The sequence below is a fragment of the Mytilus galloprovincialis genome, chromosome 5 (genome assembly GCF_965363235.1).
Source record: "Mytilus galloprovincialis chromosome 5, xbMytGall1.hap1.1, whole genome shotgun sequence".
Lineage (NCBI taxonomy): Eukaryota > Metazoa > Mollusca > Bivalvia > Mytilida > Mytilidae > Mytilus > Mytilus galloprovincialis.
The window spans coordinates 91,938,263-91,964,958 of record NC_134842.1 but is presented as its reverse complement, the minus strand read 5'-3'; the positions used below and the strand labels follow the sequence as shown (position 1 = coordinate 91,964,958).

The 26,696-nt window shown below is 32.4% G+C and overlaps 1 protein-coding gene across 1 annotated transcript in view; it reads left to right on the top strand.

Moving 5' to 3' along the window:
* The window catches only part of LOC143074200 (uncharacterized), a 72,696-nt gene extending 50,753 nt beyond the window's left edge, over positions 1-21,943 (top strand). Inside the window, exon 7 of the mRNA XM_076249750.1 lies at positions 21,840-21,943. Within this exon, the coding sequence (XP_076105865.1) occupies positions 21,840-21,943 (104 nt within the window). The remainder of the gene's footprint in view (positions 1-21,839) is intronic.
* The last annotated feature ends 4,753 nt before the right edge of the window (positions 21,944-26,696 follow it).

Genomic DNA, 26,696 nt, shown 5'->3' with positions numbered 1-26,696 from the left:
ACTTCAAAATGACTGAGCGACGTTTTTCGAAGCACTGGTCAACTCCACCATAGCAAATCACATGACTTTGACAATCAGTAAATTATGGCGAAAAATATCTTCTTAAGTAAAGAATTGTCGCATAAAAATGTACACAGGAAATGGCGAAGTTCACATAGTCTAGTATGATTAATCATTTAAAAAAAAAAACAAGCAAAAGGGGGGATGGGGCGTACGCCCTCTACGTCCCACTCTGGATCCGCCACTGCCTTCTGTTGTTGTCCATTTTGTCAAGTAGTAATCCTCAAAAGTATATTTACTTTATATGCTATTTTCATCAAGTTGATTATAGACACAGAATACATTTATTATAATATCATTCCCCATTTCCATTCTCAATTTTATAAAGTCTCCTTCCATTATAACACGGGTCCACCAATAATACAACAAAAATGACATATTAGTAAAAAAGCGCTATGTTTTCATATTGCTTGAAGTGCAATATTCCAATAAAAATAAACTACTCACAAACCACTGATCTCAATATAATCAGCTAAAATACGGCAAGCTTTTTAGAAAAGCTATTACTTGTATGTATTAATCATCATTGAAATAGTGTCACACTACAAAAGTCAAAAATATATATACTCGATATATATTTTCATTTATATATAGTGTATTACACCATGTGTTGGTGACAAGGATCGACAAAGGTGTATTTGCCAAATTTATAGACATCAAGAACGAATTATTGAACTTCATTTTATTGGCTTGTAAAGTTGAACTTTCCACCAACAAACTCAATATCGATAAATTAATTTTAATCATTAACGGATCGAGTTTGTTTTACGTACAGTGAAACTATGTTAAACAAAATTAGATACCAGTGTTACAAACCTATGAAGATCGCTCTTAGGATTTATAGCGCCAAGAGGGTAACAATCTGTTACAGACTTATGCATATGGCGTCTTCAAAATAATTTGCGTTTGTCACCTTCGAAAAATGTCGCCTCTTGGAGAATGAATCCAAGAAAGCAATATCGTATAAATGTTTTATGGTAATTTTTGATAAATTAGCTGTTTGCCAAAAGATAAATTACTTAGAATTCGAAATACTAAGTAAAGGCAACAGTAGGATACTGCTGTTCGAAAGTCATTAATAGATTGACAGAAAACAAATTTGGGTTACAACTTAAACCGAGGGAAAGACATCACCTATACGAGGAAAACAATGAAACAACATCAACCCTGAAATGCAACAAAAAACAAACGACAACGTAACATACACAGAAACGAACTATATGATAACAACTCCCATTATCTTGACATGGTAAAGGACATTTAAAAAAAAAGATAGTGGGTTGGACATGGTGTTGTTAACAATGTTCAATATAGCAATAAAAGGACAACGTTACATGACAGGACTACAGTCCAAACACATGCAAGACACATGCAGGACTGAGAAATACACAAATAAACAATACTATATTACATTTGGACATTCTCATAATTATCAAAGGTACCAAGCTTATAATTCAATACGCCAGACATGCGTTTCGTCTTCGCTCAGATCAAGCTAATTAGAAAGTTAAACAAGTACAAATTTGAAGACCATTGATAATACAAAATCCCCAAAAGTTGTGCCAAATACGGCTAAGGTTATCTATGCCTGGGCTAAGAACATGCTTAGTATTAAGAATAATTTATACTTTTGAAAGCAGTACATTTATTAAAAACAGTCCAAATAACTGATATGCATGTCAACACAGAGGTGCTGACTGACCACAGAAAGTTAAAGCTTTATTTTCAATTTACAAAATCCTTTCGTTCATTGTTGTTTAAAAGCGCGTACATAGTGAAGCTAGTTACAAGTTACATGTCGAATTCATTATCATAACCCCTCTCTGCAGTTTGATATAATTTATATCATTTGAGAGAGAGAGAGAGAGAGAGAGAGAGAGAGAGAGAGAGAGAGAGATTAAAATATTTTTAAAAAATCTCCTACCCAAAGAGTTAACAGATGTAAATACGAAAGAAGGACATGATTAATGATTCCTTGTCACTTATAACAGGAATAGGAAAGAAATTGGTGAAAAAGGATACAACATAATTGTGTCAATAAATAGTTTAATGAATTGTTGGTTATCACTAATTTCTTCGGACCTTTATCTAATTTTAAACCTAATTTTAAGGACAACAAAGCTTGATAATGATAGTTATTTGCATTTTAAATTCGTTTATATGCTTACATGAATGTATCACTTTCAAATTATTACGATTAGCCGAGATATCAGCTCACCTTGTCATACTCAAACCCATCTTAAATTTGCAAAGGTACACAGCTTGTGCATGTTAAGAAGTATGCAATTATAGAAAAAAAAGTCTGCAATTATCAAATAAACTATTGAAACAAAATTTCGAACGTATTTATTCACAGTAGTAAATCATCTGTGTAATTGAATGGAGCTGGTGTAATAAGGTCAGGCATTTTTGCTTATTGAATTCGAAGATAAAAGATGTATTTTAATAAAGCGAAATAACACAAGACATGACTCTGTCATGTTTCAGTGTTTATAATTTTAAACGTTGTTTTACATAATGGCATTCGTACCTTAAGCGCAGAACAGCAAAACTATAAAAAATCGCCTGTTTTCGAATCGAGTAATGAATATGTTTATGTAAATATGCCCAAGAGCTTTATCTAAATAGATATGAATGCTTGGATGGTTTTACACTAGTAATTTTTGGGCCCCTTTATAGCTTTCTGTTCGACGTGAGCCAAAGCTCCGTGTTGAAGGCCGTACCTTAACATATATGATGGTTAACTTTTATCAATTGTAACTTGGATGGAGAGTTTTCTCATTGACACTCATACCACGTCTCCCTATATCTACATATTCCTACAAAATATATAAAACCACGATGTAAATGTGTGTTGAATAAAATTTGGGGTAAAACTGTTCCCTACTAATCATTTTGGTCAAAAACTATGTTTGAAACGATAATGTCCATACAGACAAGTTTTTGACGTCATAAGGCTGCCACAATTGGACTATCTAAACTAAAATATACATGTTATACGCGTACGTGTATCAGCATACCCATATATCAATGATAATAGCTAAAAAAATTCGGCGGTCAAATAATGCATTTATCTTTTATTTTTTTGTAGTTTGTAATTTTTTTTTATATCAATGAATATATCACTCATGCAAAGCTCTAATTCCCTTCTCGGGTTTGTCTTATTTCAAATCCTTTTTGATTCAATCAGCTCACCAAGGTTTATATCCTACTCTGTAATTTTAAATAACAAGATCTTGAGCATTATCTATTCACGGAAACATTAATTGCCAAGTGCGCATCTTGTGCCGGAAAGTTTGTATAGAACTTATGTTTCGATAACACGATTAAAAATTTCCTGCACGTAAACACATATTGAATTTTTGGCCGTATATGGTAAGTGTTTGCATCTACTAAGCTGTGTACAGTCATGCGTTATTGATAACCATGCACACTTTAATTACTAAAATGAAGAGTTCAAATCCGACACTGATTGGCTTTAAAAGATATTTACTATGTTTCAAATTCTCCCAACAAATCAACGGACTTAACTATTATTGAATCAGTTTTATTTCTTCCAATGAGGAAGTTTGACATCAATCATTTAGTGCGTAGATTTAAGGTATAGTACCACAAATGCATATTATGGAACGCCGGAACTGTCTTATAGTGTAAATGTTTAACGTGTTTTGTCTCGCTTTGCCTTTACGTCCTGTCATATCTTATTTATATTTTGTGCATGTGCCTGTATATACTGACACTGCACTTTGTGTTATGGCAAATCAGTTTTTTGTTTAGTCAAAAAAATATTATGATATGTCATTACTAAACTTTATTGTGTGCTTTATGCTTTACTTTATGCTGTTACTACAATATATTATGTGAATGCATCCAAACTGTATGATCAACCACCTTTTTATTCTTTCATATTTTCTTTATGCTTAATACATAACCCTACTGCTTTCTCTATCCGCAATTGCCAGCAATAACTGCTGCTCTGTCTATAATTAAAATAAGGTGGCAGTCATTTCATGTCAAATAGTTATCAAAGGTACCAGGCTTATAATTTGTTACGATAGACGCACATTTCATCTACATATGACTCATCAGTGACGCACAGATTAAAATAGTTAGAATGCTAAAACAAGTACAAGGTTGAAGAAAATTGATGACCCAAAATTCCCAAAAAAGTTGTGCCAAATAAACTTTAACCTGACTTGTGCTGAAAAATGCAACATACCTTTAATTGCATAATAGAGCGTACTGGTTTCCAGGACTTTGATAGTACAAAACCAGGTACTTTTGGTCTGCACAACAGGGTAAATGTGCCTACCTATTTTAATTTTATAAGCATGTGTACTTCTGTGGGTTCTACAGTAATTTCTAGTCCCCACGCTTTTATTTGATACCAAAACGCCTAAATATTTCACATTGTGATAAAGATGTACAGCTATGCGTAGGAACTATTTTGTTTAGAATATGTTTCACTTTCTTGAATGTTCTTTCCATCTGGCTCTGAATTTGTGGTTCTCTACCTATAACAGTATCAAACTTATTATATTGACTTCTGCATTAGATGGGTCAAAATCTTTAATTGTTTTTACATAGTCGGTAATGGTAACGTTTTTTCCTGTAGCTCAGTCCATATCGTTAACTTGGATATGTATGATAGCTTGTTTCGAAGCTGTGACATTTTCACATATGTGGTTAAATTTTCGGGGTACGAAGTGAGATTACTTTATCCGTAAATTAGCAAACCCCGAACATCCTGTTGTGATGCGGCTCCTTGTGGTAAAATATCCCCTTTTTAACACAATAAGTTCTTTGAAAATTTAATACTTTGAACACATTCAATAGCTCCATAGTTTTTACACATTTATTCTATGTTCCTCTACTTTCCTAATCACCACAAATAAGTAAGTTCAGTCATTTGCTAAAAATAGAAACATGTCCAATATCACTACACAAAGATTTTTTCTTTACACGTGACTTTTGAGTTCCTCATTTCAAGGCGCATTAGGGATGTTGTCCCAGATAATTGCCTTCTATGAACTTTTTCTAGCATTGAAAAACACAAACTATTTCACTGAATTTATGCTGAAATTGGAATTGTAGTAACATATCACATGCGTTAAACAAAGAAATTTACAAATGGATACTATTAGTAACATACAGAAGACTATGTTTTGTCAGTGTCTTGATATCTTCTTAGATATCAATGTTCTTACATATATGTCTCATATTTTCGCGCTTCATCCTTGAAAACCTATAATTAGTTGTCTAAACATGAAATGTGTTGTTGATAATTGTGCCCCCTATTTTTTACATGTTGAAAAAGGAGAGGGATTTGGTTAAAACCATTCCTTTATGTTTAAACATGGATATCTAGATGAGAGATACACAAGAGTAATGCATGTATCTCCCAGCTAGACAACTTGGCAAATTTGTTAAAAAATGCATTTCATTTGAAATTGTGGAATTTCCATATAAGTGTTCATCAGTTTCTTTGAAATAAATGTTACACTAAGTAACCCCAAAAAAATTAACACTCACTAGATAATATGACTAAAAGCTATATTTATACTATAAACCCGTCATAATATACATGTTTCATTGATTTAAGGTGGTATGGAAGTCTAAAATAAAAATGATAGAATTTGTTCATACTTTGCCAAAACGTAGTATCTATTGACATATGTTGAAAAATATAATTAAAATGATAGGTCACCGTTCATTTTCTCAAGCTACAGGACGTGACAAAATGACATATTTTGTATAAATTATACAGGAAAAAACACCATTTTCTTATTAGAAACTAAAAAAAATGATAGAATCGTTAAATACTTAAGGAAAATATAGCTGACAAACAATGCTTTGAGAATATAAAAAAAAAGAAAGGGTCACTGTACGTTTTTTTCCCGGCTAATATACAAAATAGTAAAATTCCATGTAGAATCTTTCTTGGAGTTACCTCCCCTTAACATTTTTTTTTTTTTATAAAAAAAACAACCAAAAATAATCAACATTTGCAAATATATTGATATTTATAAGTTATATTCTTATAAATTGGTTCATTGAAATAAAAATTCACATTAAATATCTGCATTCCTGCATCAAATTTTGCTTACTTGATAGAAAATCTGAACCTTAGGTTCTCTGTTTTTTACAATCCAAGATGGAGGATGACAAACAAACCACCGTAAGTCTTAGAAAATGCGTACATTTAAATGACAAAAAGAAGGCTACAGTACCATATTTGCAATATGTTCCAATAAGATGTCAGTCATTTCATGTCTAATAAATACCTCATCCTGACTTGTTCTGAAAATCCAACATGCCTTTGATTGCAGATTAGAGCGTATCGGTTTCCGGACGTTTTTAGTTAAAAAAAAAACAGGTACTTTTGGTCTGACCAACAAGGTAAATGTGCCCTCCTATAATAGTTTTATAAACTTCTTTATAAATCAATAGAAACTTTCAAGAAGGGTTCTACAGTGTTTCCAAGTTTCCTAGCTAATATTTGATTCCAAAAGTACTCCAATGTTCCCGCTATAGACAAAGATATAGCAATGCGTAGGAACTATTTGGTTTAAAGTATGGACCTATGTTCTATCCAACCGGGCCTGAATAAGTGGTATCATACCTTTAGCCAACTATCTTCGCAGTGGTCTAAAGCCATCTCTGAAGGGATTGCTATATTGTCTTCTCACGCATATACAAACTCGTTATTTATTAGAGTTCCGAATGGTTAAGTTGAAATCATCCCTTCGTAAATTTTACGGACGCCATCACGAGTTCGTTGACCGTTAACAAATAACCTTTTCAGAAATGATATCTTATATGTTCCTAACATCGTAACTACAATCCCCTTCCCTTTCATGAATATGATCTACAGAATGAGACTATTTACCCAGATTTGTTATCACATTAGCAACACGACGGGTGCCACAGGTGATGCAGGATCTGCTTACCCTTCCGGAGCACATGCAATCACCCCTAGTTTTTAATGGGGTTGGTGTTGCTTAGTCTTTAGTTTTCTATGTAGTGTAATGTGTACTATTGTTTGTCTGTTTGTCTTTTTCATTTTTAGCCATGGCGTTGTCAGTTCATTCTCGATTTATGACTTTGACGACCTTCTGGTATCTTTCGTCCCTCTTTTAATAGTTAACGATTACAGTCATTGCACATAGAAGATACATTGATACGTGACAATGAAATATTTTAATAATTTATATTAAGTGATTCCTTCTATCTTATAAAACAAACAATTTAATCTGTAAGCGAACATATTGTGAGCTATATATCATTCAAGTATTCACTACCACAAATATTTTGATGATTTATATTTAGTGAGTACTAGTACTACTATCAAAATATATGACATGTATGACAACCAATCTAATCTGTAGACGGAAATAGTTTGTGCTATATATAATTCAAGTATTTAAACACTTAGAGATATTAGATATTAGGTACGTCTGTACAGACGGAAGTATTTAAAACACATAGAAACATTATTTTTTATAAATTTCTATTGGAACGGTTTTAACGATTGAGAGTGCACCGATAATAACGGAGTTTCATATCTGTGAAGAACAGACGCAAAAAAGGCAGCAGGAAGTCACACAGGCTTCCTTAGTAAAAGTACTTCCGCTTATAGCAACCAGCCATTCAAGAAGAGAATAATAAGAGAGAACATATAACTTGTGGAAAAAAATCAATACTATTAAACGAGAAGACCTCATTTTGTGTGTCGCTTCTCCTCTATCCACAATAAATTGATCATCATGCCTTTATGTCCTATATGTACCATTCAAAGTCACATTTGTCATAGTTTTTGTATAGAATTGTTAGCATCCGATAACGGTGAACGAAAAATAAAAGACAGAATGTAAGGACTTTTTTCAGTCAGGATTCTACTTCGTCAAAATTATCTCCCTATTGCGCCAGTTCATTTTTACAATCGTAATAATGGATGCCATTGTAGGGATGACGCGCTGACAATTTAGTTCTTGACCTATTGGTCTGAATGTACCTTTGGTATATTTTGCTACTCTTCACAATAATAAAAAAAAAAGGAATGTGCTTTACATGTTTTGACATCTGACTCGGATTTCTCTTGAACTGAATTTTGAAATGTGCGTATTGGTATGCGTTTACTTTTCTATATTTGCTAGCGGTATAGGGGGAGGGTTGCGATCTATGTGCTTTACATCTTCTGACATCAGACTCGGACTTATCTTTAACTGAATTTTAAATTTGAGTATTGTTATGCGTTTACTTTTCTACATTGGCTAGAGGTAAAGGGGAGGGATGATATCTCATAAACAGGTTTCACCCCGCCGCATTATTGCGCCTGTCCCATATCAGGAGCCTCTGGCCTTTGTTAATCTTGTATTATTTTAATTTTAGTTTCTTGTGCACAATTTGAAAACTAGTATGGCGTTCATTATCACTGCACTAGTATATATATTTGTTTAGGGGCTAGCTGAAGGATGCCTCCCGGTGCTGGAATTTCTCGCTAAATTGAAGACCTTTTGGTGACATTCTGCTGTTGTTTTTTTTTTAAAGCTGGGTTGTTGTCTCTTGGACACACTCCCCATTTCCATTCTCAATTTTATTTATATCTTCTTTTTTCAGATTCAATTTGGTTAACTAAATGAAGCCTTGACATTAGTGTGGATACATTGCTGTTAGATTGCAGCTCTGTAGCCGGTGAAAAGGATTAATTTTAACAGAACAAATATCAAATGTAAATGAACGATCATGAGTCTATCAGTAGAAGAGTCCAACTTCCTTAGATTTTACTACCTAAATTTGAAGGTTGCTTCAAAGGCTGCTAGACTTTATTTTGATTATGTACATCCACCAGCTGGACTTGCCAATGAACTTGCCTTTATTTCTGGAACTTTGAAAAGACGCACTTTTATAACAAAACCACAACTGCAGATTTTATTCCCAAGTCCTGGTAAGTAGGAACTATTTTTTATCTTCCTGGACAATGCAAAACGACGTCCCTATAAATGACTTTGCATAAGACAAAGGCAACGAACGTAATAAAATTTTATTGATATAGGATGAAAGCTACATTATGTTCAACAAACAGAGCAATTACTCAGTTTTAACTTGTATTGCAATTTATGAACAGTTGTGTTGGCACAATACTGTTTCTCAAGCTTAACATTCTAATAAAAGCAGGAGGGTTCTAAATGATAAATAAAATACAAATTCATGGTACACTTAAGAAAATAAAAAAGGTGACTAGATTTTGTTGTACACTTTACTTTGTCACATAACTCAAATGGGTGTAACTATACAGGCCCTGCTAATCATAAAGACAGTAGAACATGAATATACCAATTATACTATAGTTAAAGTATTTTAACCCTCACGTTTTTTTTTAAATATGTTTAATCTTTTTTACAGCATCCAATGTAACATCATCTGACTTTGATACAACACTTATAGTATGCCTTTTACGGAACATAAAACCATGTGAAACTGCCCCTGTAACAACGGGCTGGGATATTTTACCACATCCAGCTGACACCAGTACAGGCGCAGACCTTGCCCGAATTAAATGGTACAGAAACAAGTTGGCTCATGATAGGGATGGGAAATTGTCTCTTGCAGATTACAGTCAGTACTGGGGAGATTTAGAATGTGTAAGTATATACGTCACGATTACTCATAACCACAAAAAAAAAATAGTTTATAAGATACATAAAACCTCTCTCTCTGTCCGTCGTCTCTGTCTGTTGGTGTGTCCATCTTTCAATCTTTGTCTGTGCATAATACAAACAATTTGTATAACTAAGAAAGTGTGGTTTGATTGAAAACGACAATTTTTTACCAGAGCGCATATGACGTAAAAGTAAAAATCAATAGGTTATGACATGGACATCAATAATCTGCAAACATATACCGCATAGAAATTTTGACAAATGTAAATCTTATTGTATGATTTAAGCCAAAATACCCACACTCACTCACACAAACAGTATCATATAGTTTGTTCACAACATATCAGACATATACTTAAAATAAAATATAAATAGTAAGACCCTTAAAAAATACAGAAAAAGTTCAGACATGATTATTTTCCCTATATCTACGATAAAGTATTATATACTAATATATCACAAAATTTGCTTCAATATTGCAATATACTGTTATAATTTGCTAGGGTCATTGCATACACTAATGTCTGATGCTTGGTCCGTTTCTGTGTGTGTTACGTTTCGGTGGTATGTCGTTGTTCTCCCCCTATATTTAATGCGTTTCCCTCGGTTTTAGTTTGTTACCCCGATTTTGTTTTTTGTCCATGGATTTATGAGTTTTGAACAGCGGTATACTACTGTTGCCTTTATTTAGAGACGAATATTGATACAAACAAACTCTGCAAAATTATGATTCACTAGTTCAGAATCAATAAATATTTTGCTCTTATACCTATTTTAGGGTTTCTTTGCTGTTCTTTTGCAGTGGTGTACTATTAAGCTGGTTCGCCGTGGTGTATTTTGTGTTTTACGATAGCAATTTCTCATGTGGATTTAAAAACAAGTTATTTTTGTGAAAACAATTTAGGGATATCAACGATTACTCGAGAACTCCAGTATCGCTCGGTAATATCGAGTATCGGTTACCAAAATGATACTCGACTAATCGGGTTCGTGCTAGAATGGTGTTGCTTTCTAAAGCTTAAACAAAACATAATTAATATTGAGAGCGTCTCCTGTGAAATTATATATTAATCAAATATAATAAAAATTAAAACACGATTCGAATGTTTGCTTTTAACTGTCATTCGAAATAGCACTAAAAGAGGTAGCCTACATAAACAAGAACACTTTTTCAAGGCTAACACGTGTTGCCAATCTCAGTCATTAACCAACTTTCTATCGCAGGGCATATATTTACATTTTGTAAAATAGCAGAAATGTTAGTCCCTAAAAAAGTTGAAAAATTCCCTTGTCCTAGAAAATATTGACAAGCTTATGTTTTTTTAAAATAAGAACAAATTCGTTGCATCCTGTGTCGGCGTTCAGAATTTGATTGAAGGCATCAGTACGTTCTGATCATCACCCCTTTAGTTATTGTCAAATGTGTTTTTTACGGTTCCCAAATAATCGTGTTTGAGTAATAATTTTTCTACAAATATTAATGAATTACTTGATGAGATTATTGTACATAATTAGTACATTGAGTAAATGGGCTATTATTTATGATATAAAATTCCTTAGACCGTTATTAAGTCGTAGGTAATAATGTTGAGTTTTTTTACGTTCAAAAGGCAACGACCAACAATACATAAAATGGGTATAATGTTTGTGCTGCCATTTTGTAAATGTTTTACCAACCGTGTACTCGAGTACAATGTATCTCTCGGTAAATCCAACGAGTACTCGATTAGTAAATATTCACCGACTTGATATCCCTAGAAAACATCGATTCGGAGTTTTGACAAATCGTTAAACAAACCTTTAGGAAATGTTATTTTGTGTGCCATTTTTCACATATAAAACATATAAAGCCACATAGTTTTCATATAAGTGTCCTATTATGATTAATCCTTTGCATTTTAATAGTTTGCTGTTATGAAATATACAAGTCAAATAAAGTCATGTATGCCTTGTATTATATACCAAGTACAACATTTTGAAGTTTCATGAATAGACTCACATGTAGATATAAGTTTTAATTGCATTTTTAAAAGGCCATTGGACGTCTTGGTGGCACATCAATGTGGAAAGAAGCGCAGTCTGTACAACACATTGTCTTAGATAAATCTCTCAGTGATATTCTTAACAGTCTACACAACTGTGAAAGAGAATTTCACAACTATCAGATGTCACAAGAGGAGCACATCAGTAAGATCAGTTACCTTCACTCGGTGATTGACAAACAAAGTTCTGTTACAAAGGAGCAAGAAAACAAAATTCAGCGACTCAATGATTCTGTTCAAAAAGGAGAAACTGACACAAAAAAAATAAATGCCAATCTTTCTAATTGCAAACGAATCATAAACGAATGTTTAGAAGAGGTTGAATTATGTAAGACAGAAATAACGAAAACGGAACTTATGAATAAAGGGATACAAGAAAAAGTCATCCATGAAGAGAAACGGTTTTATGATTTGATACGTGAATTGGTGTCGAAAAATGACATACAGTTTAAAGTAATTAATGAACATTTAATGAAACATGATGAACAATTAACAACTTTAAACGAAGGATTAACAACACATATTGCAACTTGTATGAAAGAGATTGGTGATATTAAGAAGAATAAACATGACACTCATAACTTACAAGGTCAGTCAATTTCTATAAATCAAACAATTTAGCTCGCCTTTCCAAAAAGAACAAATAAGTATTTTCATCACTTGCCGTACGTCGTCCGTTTACTACAACACATTTTTCATCCTCATACACTACCTGGTCAATTGAAACAAGACTTAAGGATGTCTGCTTGTCATGTTTTGGAGTTTTTGTCAGATTTTCGGAATCCTCTGGTTTTATCCTTTTGAATGCCTTAAAAAAATTCCCCAAAAACCCCCATTTTTCTTTTTATAAATCTTTTACATGTATAATTATAAGTCATTTGTAAAAGACTTATAAAATTTATTTATTTTTTAATAGTATTTGAGAACTTTAACTGGTCAATGACAAAGCTAGGAAAAATCAAGAGAGAACATTTTCCCGCCAAATTTCCAATGGCTAATATCTGGAAAACAAGCACATTGACCCCTATATTTTTATTGCTTTTTTGATTCCTCACTTTATTCCCTATCAATATATACTAGTTTAATGAAAAGTTATTTATTTAGAAACTGAGCAGCGAACATCCTTAATAGTTATCAATGGTACCAGGATTATATTTTAGTAAGCCAGACGCGTGTTTTATTCGATATATGACTTATCAGTGACGTTCATATCAAAATATTTATAAAGCCAAACAAGTACAAAGTTGAAGAGCTTTGAGGATCCCAAAAAGTTTTGTAAACAGGAAATTTATAGAAATGACCAGCAATCATTCTGCTGGTAGAAAATTGGACATTGATCACGCCTAAAAGCCAACATGATAAACAAAGCTAAAAATAGATCGAGAGTTAAAATGCTAGTTTTAATGCCCCACCCTAGATAGAAGAGTGGCATTATGTTTTCTGCATGATCTGTGCGATCGTTCGTTCGTTAATCCGCTCGTCCGTTCGTTCGTCCGTCTGTACCGCTTCAAGTTAAAGTTTTTGGTGAAGGTAGTTTTTGATGAAGTTGAAGTCCAATCAACTTAAAACTTAGTACACATGTTACCTATGATATGATTTTTCTAATTTCAATGCCAATACCCCAATTTCACGGTCTATTAAACATAGAAAATGATCGTGTGAGTGGAACATCCGTACACTAGGGACATATTCTTGTTCTTTATATTTTGAAAACCATCACAAATAAAGAAAATATGGCAAGGACAAAAATGTAAAGTATAGTTAAAAAATCTACAAACTGTGAATTGTAAAAATTGTCACACGACTTCAAATTTCAATGTTCACCTATGTTATCCTGTTTTCCTTTTATCTTAAAAAATAACTTTGATAAGGCGAATGAAACTTTTCACAAATAATATGGATCTATCTTGATCATCGAAATCCCTAGTGGACTTTTCTGCTAATGAGACACTTCTCCAGAAACCTGAAGACAGAGAAATTATCAACTATAGCTCACCGTTCCAAGTTGTAATATGAGTTATTGCTCTGCATACTAGAGATAAATTAGAAAAAGAGTAAATTGCCAAGACAATATCTTACAAAACGTCAGCTAAACAAAGTAATTTTGATAGCAGCAATTAGCTAGTGCCTTAAATGCTTTTTGTTTTTAATAAAATCTGTAATTTTGAGATACTGGAACTATAGTAGATAGAGCAAAGTTGTATACAGAAATTGATCAGCAATACAATAAAATTGAGAAAGAAAATAAAGAATGTGCTAAAGAGACAACAACCCGAACAAAAGGTCTTCAATGTAGCGAGAAATTCCCGCACCCGGAGGCGTCCTTCAGCTGGCCCCTATATACTATATACTAGTTCAGTGATGATAAACGCCATACTAAACTCAAAATTGTACACAAGAAACTGAAAGTTAAAATAATACAAGACTAACAAAGGCCAGAGTTTCCTGACTTGGGACAGGCGCAAAAATGCGGCGGGGTTAAACATGGTTGTTATATCTCAATCCTCCCCCTATACATCTAGCCAATGCAGAAAGGTAAACGCATAACAATACAAGTCAATTTAAAAAACGTTTTAATCATGATCAATTATAAGATATCTATATTAATGAAAGGACATCAAATAATAATGTTGTTATAACTTGTGTCCAATGCATTTTGATACATTTGCAAATAAAATATGCTTAAACTAAAATAATCAGGTCAATTTTGTTAGCATGCATGACTTACACATTACGAATAAAAAATGTGCAAATTTAATTTTAATTTTTAAGCATATACATCCTTCTGTCCTGTTTAAAATATACACGTTGTCTTTTTTTAATTGTAGTTTATCTTGAAGTGACAACTATAATATAGATAATTTTACAATAATGCAGTAAACCTATAACCTGAATCATCAAACTTTTAAATATTTTTCAGGTGGGAGTAAACAAAAAAGACTTGAGGGTAACTATCTGTTTTAGATTAAGACATATTAGTTATTTGTAAGTTAATATCCTTAACACAAAATAATGTCTTTAACATTTTTAAGTTTTGCGTATTGTGTTTGATAATTGATCACTCAAGTGGAAAACAAGTATTTACTACAAACAATGTTTTGACCAGAAACACACAGATTAAATAAATATAATGTGTACATTTGGTATAATGTTTGATATGTAAACACAGCGCTACGGAAGAGTTAGCCAATCCACTTCAGTAAGTAATATATGTTATATGCAATAAAATCAAGATGGCGCCCGTAAACTATATAGTAGAATGATTTCAACTGTTCCAATTGACACAATAGCTGTTTACAAGGAATCTACTCTCTGTCAAGAAAAATGATAAGGGAGATAAGCCCATTCTGTGTATTATTTGTATTTGTTACCATCTAATGAGTTAAGTCTTTTTCAACTGATTTTCATAGTTCGTTCGTATGTTGTACTATACACCACTGTCATAGGTTGGGGGGACGGGTTGTGGTTGATCCCGCATAACAAAATTGGGAAAGAAAATGGAGAAAGTGTCAAAGCGAAAACAACCCGAACATGTTTATCCCCGCCACATTCTATATGTATGTGACTGTCCAAAGTCAGGAGCCTGTAATTCAGTGGTTGACGTTTATTGATGTCTTACATATCTGTTTTTCGTTCAATATTGTACATTTATTAGGCCGTTATTTTTCTTGTTTGAATTGTTTAACATTTGTAATTTCCGGACCTTTTATCGCTGAGTAAACGATATGGGCTTTGCTCATTGTTGAAGGCCGTACAGTGATCTATAGTTGTTAATTTCTGTGTCATTTGCTCTCTTGTGAAGAGTTGTCTCATTGACAATCTCCTTTTTCATAAGGATCTTTCATATTGCATCAATTTGTATATAATAATATGCTTTATACGCAGGCCGATGCGCTGCAGGAATGTAACTGAATATAAATGGAACTTCCCTATTGGAAAGCTGAAATCCACTTTTTTTCGTAATGTTTTTGTTTTTTCTCAGCCATATTTGTTTGCTTTTCTAGATGTATATTGTTAAGATATTTGTTATCCCTTGTCTAATTTTCAAGTGGATGTCGACATTAACAAAGTCTTGTTGTTCGGTGTGAGCCAAGGCTCCGTGTTGAAGGCCGTACTTTAACCTATAATGGTTTACTTTTTAAATTGTTATTTGGATGGAGAGTTGTCTCATTGGCACTCACACCACATCTTCCTATATCTATCTTCAATGTTTTTCATTCCAAACAAATTATTGAGAATCGTGAAGTTAAATCATAACGCCAGATATTTTCATTGTTCCTTAGTAATTTCTATGTAAAGTTAACTTCATATGAATAAAGTAAAACGTTTATAAGAAGATGAATACATACTAAAATGTAGTAAACAGATGCTTCCTATAGCAATGTATAGAAATAGATTGTTTGTAAGACATGTTTCTTCAGTATCTATCATCATGATCTCTACATCGATGTCGAACCAAAACTTGAATTAATGAGAAGCTATTATTATTCTTAAATTGTCGTAATTTTAAAAAAAAAAAAAAAGAGGGACAAAAGATGCCAAAGGGACAGTCAAACTCATAAATCGAAAATAAACTGAAAACGCAATGGCTAAAATGAAGAAAAAAAAACATACAGACATAATAGTACACATGTCGCAACATGGATATTTAAAAGTTATTAGAAAAACAGACATGCATTGGATATATATTAAATATATTAGTGTTAGGCCGCGTTCACACCAAACGCCGTGTACAGTTAACATGTTTACATTTGGTTAAATGTAATGTACACTAGTTTCACATTAAATTTGTTCACATCTATACACCTTGTTTCGTTACCTGTACATAAGATTTGTTCACACAAGTAAACTATATGTCATTTAAATGTTCATTACGTAGAACCGAACTCAAATTTTCCAACAACTTTTCTAGCAGTTAGGAAACGACCATTTGACTTTAAAAAAAGGTGGAGGTGGATTTTTCCACAATTTAATTTTTAAAAAATTCGAGCCATTCAGATGATTATAGAATGAACAAATTTTCTGAATCCAAAGTTTCCCCATACAGTATAGTGTTAAATATTGAATTGGTACCATCGAAAAAAAAAAATTATAAACTTTCGCGCGAGAAAAAATTCTGACTCAGAACCCCTTTTTTTAAGTAAATTGGTTGCTCCTTTAAGAAAGTCAATTTGGATGATTACGCATTAAAAACGTAGGATCGCTACTAGCGTGCTTACAGACGGAAAAAAAATAACGATATTAAGGATGACTACATTTCTATATCTTCTGTTTGTTTCAAATGCTATTTTTTTTCTCCAAGGAGTATTTGGCAAAGGGAGGGGGTAATTTTTTTGTATTTGTAATTGTATTTTAACGGGTATCAGAAACTACACAAACAAGCAATAAACATCCTCCTTTTTTCAGTAATGCATTTATAAGTAAATCGTTGTTTGAGTATAAAGACCAGTGGCAAATATTTCTGTCAGTGTGTACGTCTAATCAATTCAGGAAGACCTTTTCATATGTGTTCGGCAATGATGATAGATGAATCTTGATAAGGGATTAATAAGGCTACGTAAAGTGTTTCTTAACAAATACATATATTAAGTTCAGACAAATATTTCTGTAAGGAACTAGTGATATATGTATCAATTTTATATACAAAGTGTTTCTTTTTTTAAATATACATGGGAAAATTAACAGTTAAATAAAGTTCTGAATGCCTAGTTTTGTGTACACTTACCTACACAAGGCCTACATCGACTATCAACTACATGTAACAATTGAGTTTTATATATGGGAACGCAATTATGATTAGTTTATGTGTGAGTTACACTAACACAACAACGAGTTTGGGTCAATGTGAACACGGTCTCATTTATTGATAGTATTTCACTAGTATATAACACTTAAAACTCATTTAAAATGTTCAAGTACATATTTTCAAGTGTTACATATTTTTTAGATGACACTAAAGCCCTTATTAATGGCGATATCGAAGAGGGTACATTTGTGACCACTGAGGCAGTGACAGTTGGCTTATTACTGCTTAAACAGAATGGAGTCTTGTTGATAACTGGCTGTCCAGGAACAGGAAAAAGTCGGATTAGTCGCAATGTTCTTCATATGTACTGCACTGGCGATACATTATATAAATGTATTAAACTTGACACATTGGATGAGTGGGAAGATATTAAAAGTCAACAAGATAATATGGTGGTGTTATTGGACGATATATTTGGTGAAACAAATTGTACATATAATAAAGAGAAAGACAAAATTTTAGACAAGATCCATGCATATGTATGTAAAGGTAATATTAAAGTCATAATTACAATTAGAGATTCAGTCAAACGTCAATGTCAAGAAGTGTTTGATAGTAACAGGTTATTCAAGTTTGACTTTATTGATTTAAGTTCAGACAGGTATGGACTAAGCTTGAAAGAAAAAAGAAATATTTTAAGAAAATACATGAAATCTGTTCATGAATTAGACTATACAGATGATGGAGAATTTGTCGATAAAAATGGTGTAACCATTTTAAATACAATTGAAGTCTGGAAAATAACAGAGGAAAATCCAGTCAAAGGATTTCCTTTAGCAGTTTATCAGTTTGTCCATAATGCTAAATATTTTCAGCTCGGAAGTAAATTTTTTGATAGGCCAACAGAGTCCATGCTAGAAGAATTTAATGAAATTAGACGAAAAGGTAGAGACCACAGAAAGTTCATGATGCATTATGCGGTTATGGTTTATACAGCAGTGAATGGAAACTGTATTAACCTTCAAGATAGATCAATAGTGATGGGAGTTTCAAAAATAACTGATGCCATATATGGAGAAACCATTAAGTTAAACAAATGCCACATAAAAGATACTGTTGATGAACTTACAGGAAGTTATTTAATTTCAATTCCAAATCAAAGGTCATACAGATTTCACCACCCAACCCTACATGAGAGTGTCATCTTATCCTTTGCTCAGACTGACGAAGAACATTTTAAAGATATCATACCTCTACTTAGCTGGTCATTTATTCAGAAAATGGTTAAACCTGAAACCTACATAGAAAAAGAGGGAGAAGTTGTATTGAGAATTCAAACCACCAGTTATAAACTATTGACTGAGAAATTAGTAGATATATATATGGAAGAAATGAGAAAGGATATAAAGAATGCATATGTTTTTGTATCTAATATAAGTTATACTGATTTATTTAAACAGCACACTTCCCTCCTCCTGACCTATTTACTAGAGGTTCTTGAAAGCAGAGATAACGAGGATATAGATATGAAATACAAAGTCGATGATTTTAATAGTTTTGAAGTTAGCATTAAAGGTGGAAACTTTTTCCTTGCAAACTTGCTTATGTCAGTAGCAAAAAACCAAAACCAGCTTGAGATGTATAACATCGTATTGCAAAACGTAAACGATAAATTAATCAAAACCAGCAACGACTATGTCACAACGGATTACTTTCAAGCTGCAATAATGTCATCTGTTTATGGAATATGTTCCACTAAAGACGCAACATGTGTCAAAGCGACACTAAATTTAGTAAAAAATATCAAAATGCCGATCTTACTGGATCAAAGTATTGATCTCATCAAAATAGGATTCACTTCTGATCTACTCGAAAGATATGGTTATAGTTTTATTGGTTCAAATTGCATTTTTCTGCAGTTTTGCATTTGGAAGGCATATGAAGCATATAATGTATCTGTGTTGAAATACTTACTCTCACTATACAATGGAACTTCATTCGATTTAAATTCATTTTTAAAGCTGGTTTATAGTAGCGATTGGGTTGAAAGATCACCATCTTTAACCTTTAGATCACTAAAATGGATGATAGAACTATTTAAAGACCAGGAATTAGTTGATACTGACGTCATCTTTAGAACTGCTTCTAGGTACCAGTTGTTTGATACAGTTCAGTATCTCGTATCCAGAGGTAATACATTTAATGCCATTTCGTGTCTTAAAATATGTCTGAACGAATCTGATAAAGTAGTTCACCAAGACTTTTTTAAACTTTTCTTTTCGAAAATTGACATTACCTCTCCAGAAATGAAATCTATTATTATATCAATTTTACAAAAACCTTGCGTTCCTGATTATATGTGTGAAACCTTACTTCCAGTATGTATAGATAATGGAGAAATATTGGATGCTGCCTGCAAAGAGGGTCATTTATATATTTCAAAACTTATAATGGAAAAAAGTCGTAATGTGAGCATTCAGTCAGCTTTAATTTCAGCATGCAAGGACAAAAGGAAAATCTATCGGCACTGGTTTGAACTACATCATAAGGATGAAAAATTAGAAATAGTAAAATACATTGTTGGAAAATATGGGTATACACAGTTTGATTTGAAAGCAATGTGCCAAGAGGCATACTGTTCAAAAAATTTCAAAATTATAGAATGGTTTGTTCAAAATGTTGATGTCACTCTTTTGGATTCGTTTTATAAAGTACTGAGTTCAGCTTTAGTTGAGGAAGACTCGAATATTCTTGAATACCTTACGAATAAGACTGAATTAGCAATTCTGGAAAAAAACTTAAAATATTTAACAAAACACTGCAAAAGCGGATGTTCTACTAAACTATTGCAACTAGTTAGCATCATATGGGACAGGACCGATGATAAGGAAACAATAAATATTCAGGAAATAGTAGACTTGGCGTATGAAAATGATTGTATCGAGTTATTGGTGTGGATTTATGAAAACTGTAATTCATATATATCTATTGACGGTAGAAAACTTCTCATGTTAGCTTGCAAAAAGGGCAGGATTGATGAAGCGAAGTGGGTACTTCAGAACTTTGAAAAAAAAACATTGGATATTGATGAAGGGGAGTTATTCCTATTAACATGTGCTGGAATGTCGGATTTTATATATCAGACCGAAACGATTAGCATGATAAATTGGGTTCTGAACAATTTTCAGATAAAACCAGATTTTCTGAAAGCAGAGGTGTTTAAATTGTTAAGCGGTAAAATGGATATTTTTCCTTTTGAAAAATACGAGGATTTTTTTAATCTGATTGTTTCTTTAATAAAAGGATGTTTTAATTCTCTAAACACAGAAGATATGGAAGAAATCATGAACAAATCTCTTGAAGGGGGGTTTTATGATCTTGTAATTTGGATTCTAAAAACTATGAGCTTTTATTCATTTAACGAGCAAAAAATTTTGAACAGAGTCTGTAAAAATGCTGACATTGAAACAATTATGGTGTTAAATAAGTCTTTTTCTTCTTTGAATATGAATCATGCCATGATTCGATTAATGATTAATGCAAAGACCGGAATTGAAGATTATCAAAGAGTTGATTATTTAGATCAGTTGTGGACAAACATTGACCATGAATCATTAGACATGAGAAAAATAGTGAGTACAGTATGTAAAAAAGGACCAATAGCAAATATTTTGAAATGGATTCTTCTCAATCTTCCATATGATAAAACATCAATCAATAAAATCTTAATTTCGTGTTCTCAAAAGGATAATTCAAGTCTTGTTAGGTATATTTTTCGTGAAGTAAATATTGAGTATCCTGACCTACTAGCAGCTTTTCGTAAAGCCTGTTTTCATCCACGGGGATCTTATGGACTTTACCATGCTGATTTATGGATAGGAGGTTTACAGAAATCTATCGGTGTTGTAGATTTTCTGTTTGAAAAAGTAATACCATCTGATATATCATTAGTCTTAGAAGAACTATTTGAAAAGACAAAAAGCTATGATGTGAAACTCTACTTTCTTGTAAAAGGATATTGCAGGAACATTGATATGAAAAATCTTCTGAATGAAGCATGTAGACACGGACATGTAAAGTTGGTACAGTGGATTTTAGAAAATATTGAACATAAAGAACTGGATATTGAATCTGCATGTCTTGAGACATCTAAATGTAGTAATAATGAATTGCGATATCAATGTGTAACGTTTATGCGGCACTTTTTACAGGATTCAAAATATTTTCGCATGGAAAATGAATTAAAGAGCACAACGGATACGTCACCAGACATGTCTGATATTTTTGATGACATGAACCGTGTATCACTAAATACAATTGACTTTTCAGAAGACATGTCTGATATGTCGGATGATTCAGACATGACTGATATATCTAATGACATGGATGAATTGTTACGCTTCTTATCATCACAGGAAATACAAAACGGATAGCAATATAAATAAAATGAGTTATTGTAAAAAAAAAAAAAAAAAATTAACCTTAAGGTGCAAATTTCAATCGACCATAATTCGATTAAAACTTTAAAAGTTTTAAATTAAAATATTATTAAAAACATTTCAGTATATATGATTTCAAAATTAAAGCGCAAAAGTAAATATAAAATGAATGCACTGCAAAAATAGTAAGCAATATTAAAAAAGAATCGTGCAGAGAACTACATGCAATCGTAAGCATTTTTAAAAGTGTCAGACCGTGATGAACCGCGAGAGTCAGATTATGCAATCAAGATCTCAACGGGGGAGAAAAACCTCTTGCTAATATAATCGCTACAGCTACTGCATTGAATACTCTACCACATCAGTTCCCACTCAAAAACATAATATAAAACAAAACAACTACCAGCAGATAGCCTTTCAGACCAGCCACCGCAGAGTCTTATGTCATAACGTCTGTTACAAATACAACCAGCTTGGTCTCTGCCGTAAATATCTTCGTTTTATAGTAGTAATAATCAATTGTTTAGAAATTTTAGTGTGAAAGTATATATGCTTATATTGTCTAATGATATTGTTGAGATCAGGTTTTAGTCAACACCTTAGACTACTTAAAAAATCACTTTGTCCTACAATAAAATATTCCGCAGATGAAGATTATATGTAAACACATACGAAACATATATAATATTCCTGAATCAAAACTTCAGGTAACAATAAGGGATTCAACTGCATCTAAAACCATTTTGCCAAATCCCTTCTAGTATGTTGTCAACGAAAAAAGAAAAGTATTAGAATCGTTGATGGACGTTAGTGTATTTTAAGCAGAAATCAGCATATGATTAGTCTTGTATGATTTTTAATTCTAGTTCATTTATATGTTTTAGAGTATAGTATGGCCTCCATTATTACTAAACTTGTTCACTTTTTTTTTATTTACGGGTCCAGCTGAAGCACGTCTTCGCGTGCGGGATTTTCTCGCTGTGTTGAAGACCCATTGGTGGTTTACGGAATTTGTTGGCTCTTTGGTTGGGTTGTTGTCTCTTTGACACATTTCCGCTCTTATTTTATAAATTTAATCTGATGGTTTTTATTTAGCTCCCCTGCGGTTCTTATCACATAAAATCTTACAAGTAATTGTCAAGGACATTTAAGTAGAAGTGGTTTATTTCAATCACCAGTTTTTTTTTTTGGTGAAAAGAGTCTCTGAGGCCTTGATATTTCCATTATAGCTTTAGATCCGGCGTCGTGGTCCGATGTCGTTTACTTTTTAAAGATTTTCTCTGAAACTGCAAGACTAATTTCAACCAAAATTTGGGTGAATTATCTTAATAGGGTCAAGTATACAGTGTGTGTTTTTGTTATCCTTATTCATCATGGCCTGTTCACACCAAAGTTATGAGATGACTCTTATAGGGGGGTCGTCTTAAAATGATCATTTATCTTGCTAATTTTCATGTGATTTCATGTTCAAATTATTTTAGAAAGGTAAAAACTATTAAAGCAAAAATAGTCAGCAATACAAGCTATACAAACATGTAATATGACCAAAATTATTTGATAATATTTAAGTAGTTGGAGTCTGTAAATCGAGATTTATTTACTAATTTGAAGAACAAACACATATTAAGAAATTTTAATATGTTTGTCCAATATCGATCTAACCAGTTCCTAAAGCCTCGGTCACACCTTACCGGATAGCACGAACGGACGCCTAACAGATGGAAATAAAAGTTTTCCGTTGACAAAATTGTTATCCGTTGGGAGTCCGTTGATGTACTGACCGAATAAAACGGACATGTAACGAATGCATAACGGACACACACCAGATATGCAACGTACGAGAAACGGACACGTACCGGACAGAATGGATGTCGAACGTTCATCCAACGGACGAGTTACGCATAAAACGGACACTTAACGGAAGCGTACAAGATATATGGAAAAAAAATCAAAGGCGACAAAAATGATACATGTAAATCGCATAAACATTCAAAATGTTTCTGTGTAACTGGTTTTGGTTTGTTCTTTAAAATTCCGCCAAAGAGCAATATCTGGCCTGAATAAGAACTGCTTGATTGTGAAGACGAGCCTATACTTTAAGATCGATTATGAATAAGAATTCATGAATCTTAAGAAATCTGACATACCAATAATTGTCATTTCTTACGCGAAATTTTCAATTGGCATTTATCCGTCTCAGATTCGTTCAGCATCCGTTTTATCCGTTATACGTCCGGTAGAAGTCCGTTTCTCATCCGTTTCATCCTTTGAACGCCCGGTAGAAGTCCGTTTGTGAATTCATCTTCCAGACATCCAACGGATGTATAACGGACACGTAACGGATACAAAACGGAAACGAAACGGATGAGTACCGCTTAAAACGGACGCCCGTTCAAAGTTTTGAACATGCTCATAATTTTCATCCGGACAGAACGGACGTCGACGGATAAAACGTACGCTTAAGGAGCATGCAACGGATATGGACGGACGTCTACCAACGGATAATAACGGACGTCTAACGGACATGAATGGATTGAAAAAAAAGTTATCCGTTAGGCGTCCGTTCGAGCTATCCGGTAAGGTATGGTCGAGGCTAATCAAACGTGGTGTTTTTGTCAGTGAACTAACATTATGACAGGACTAAAAATAGAACATATCAGGCAAATATGCATTAGTTGTCTTACATCTTAAAAACTAAAAGAGAAATAGAAAATCTGACGGGTTCCGGAATTGGGCATAAATTGTAATTACAAAATATAGTTTTTAAAATCTCAAAAGTTTTTAAATTTGACTTTATCGATTCACAAAATAGTTTAAAGTGCTTAAAGTTCCGACATTTCGGAAATTAAAAAATGTACATTCTGCCTTCATTAAATTGTTCTAACCCTTTCCCATTTCTGAAATATTCACTATGAACCTATTCACATGGTAATTGGCAATATGCTGGAGTGATGCTGATCTTAGTTGTGTATGTTAGAAATACTGCAAGCATTATATGTCGTATTTTAAATATTTTCAAAATATATTCGTGTTTTCCTTCTAACTGAATATGATTGAAAATTTTGAAAATCGTACAATTGACTTTGGTGAGGCTGATAAAAATCATTGTATGACCTGATATCAAAAGTCAATAATTTTGTTTATCATAATGACTTTTTGTCACATGTTCACTGTTTTTCTAGTATGTACTCAAGAGATTAAACTGCTTCTTGTTTTTATGACAAATATGTTATCTGCTGTGGCAGTTTGCTATCTTTTATTTTATAGATTTTAATATTGTTAAATAAAACAAAAATATGTTTCGTGTGTTTTCATTATGTCTCCCTTATAAAATAAATATGTTAATTTTATTTTGCTTTAAAATGAAAAATTGATAAAAAAAAAGATAAAAAGAAAAAAACGTAGGTAAAGAAAAGAAAGTAGCGAGTAAATCCCCATCGTTGGACAAAATGTTTGATAAGGAAACATTTACGTTTATATTCACCATCAATGAAAATGTCATAAATAAAATTATTGTTAGAGGATTTAGTATGTATGTACTATAAAATAGTCTAGCTGACAACATAAACTTGAATTTTGTAATACAAATTTGTGATTATTTTCTATCTTTTTTTTTTTATTATGTACAAAATAAATTATAGGTTTATATATTTGTTTGTTATATTTTATAACAGTCTCAGTAGTGTGCTTTTATTTTCAAATTTGCAAAAGAAGATGTATCCCCCTCAAAAATATCTGAATATTTTGTATACTTGTATAGTATGATTTTTTTTTTTAATTTGAATATTGTATGTTTTGTCTTGATAAGAATTCAATACTTTGCTTTTACATCAATATAATGATATGATTTTATATAAAATTGTCTTTGTTTATGTAAATATTTCAATAAACTATCATTTATTTTTATTATGTATTTATGTTGACATAAATTATGGTCAGATCTGATCAGACTATCATCATAAAGAATATGCTTTTTATATGATTAGACCAAATGTAATGACAGTTTTTTGTAAAACTGACAACAATATTTATTCATACAAAGTTGGTGATTTTTGTATTAAACTCTTCTGTTTAAATGAGAAGGAATGAAGTTTGTTGTCATTATAAAACTCGGGATGTAATAAACCCTTTAATATATCTTAATCAAAGAAATTCTGTTTCAGTTAAAAAAAAAACAGTTTTCAGTCTTACGTATTTTTTGTTTGTATTTGCTATTGGAAATATTTCCAAATGATGTGAGGTAAACTAATTTGAGAGTAAAATCCCAACACATCTACAAAAAAAAAAGACACCACAAAAATAGAGAAGCAGTATGATTGGCAATTTGCCAATGATACATCTAAGACCAAAGAATGTAAACAATTACTTGTAATTATGTTTTAATTTCTAACTTTAAGCGAACATAAATTATTTACAAAAATAAACTCGACACCTTTGTATGGAATCAAACCGCCCGACAGTGTGCAGCAAAGCTTTAATTTTATTAAAGACAAATGCAAAATACGAAATGTTCATTTCTTACTGTCTGCCTTAAGGCCGCTGCAGGTAACGAACACAAAAACCAATCTACAAAAATCAAAGCAATTTTCATTATGTATTCATATTATGAATCAATTTTAAAGATTCTATTTTTACACACATAAGTCCAGGGCCGTGACTAGCCTCTTCAAATAGTGAGGCAAAAGATATTGCCGAGCGGAGCGAGGCGAAAAAATTTTGGCGAGGGGACTGAGGGCCGCTCAAGGCC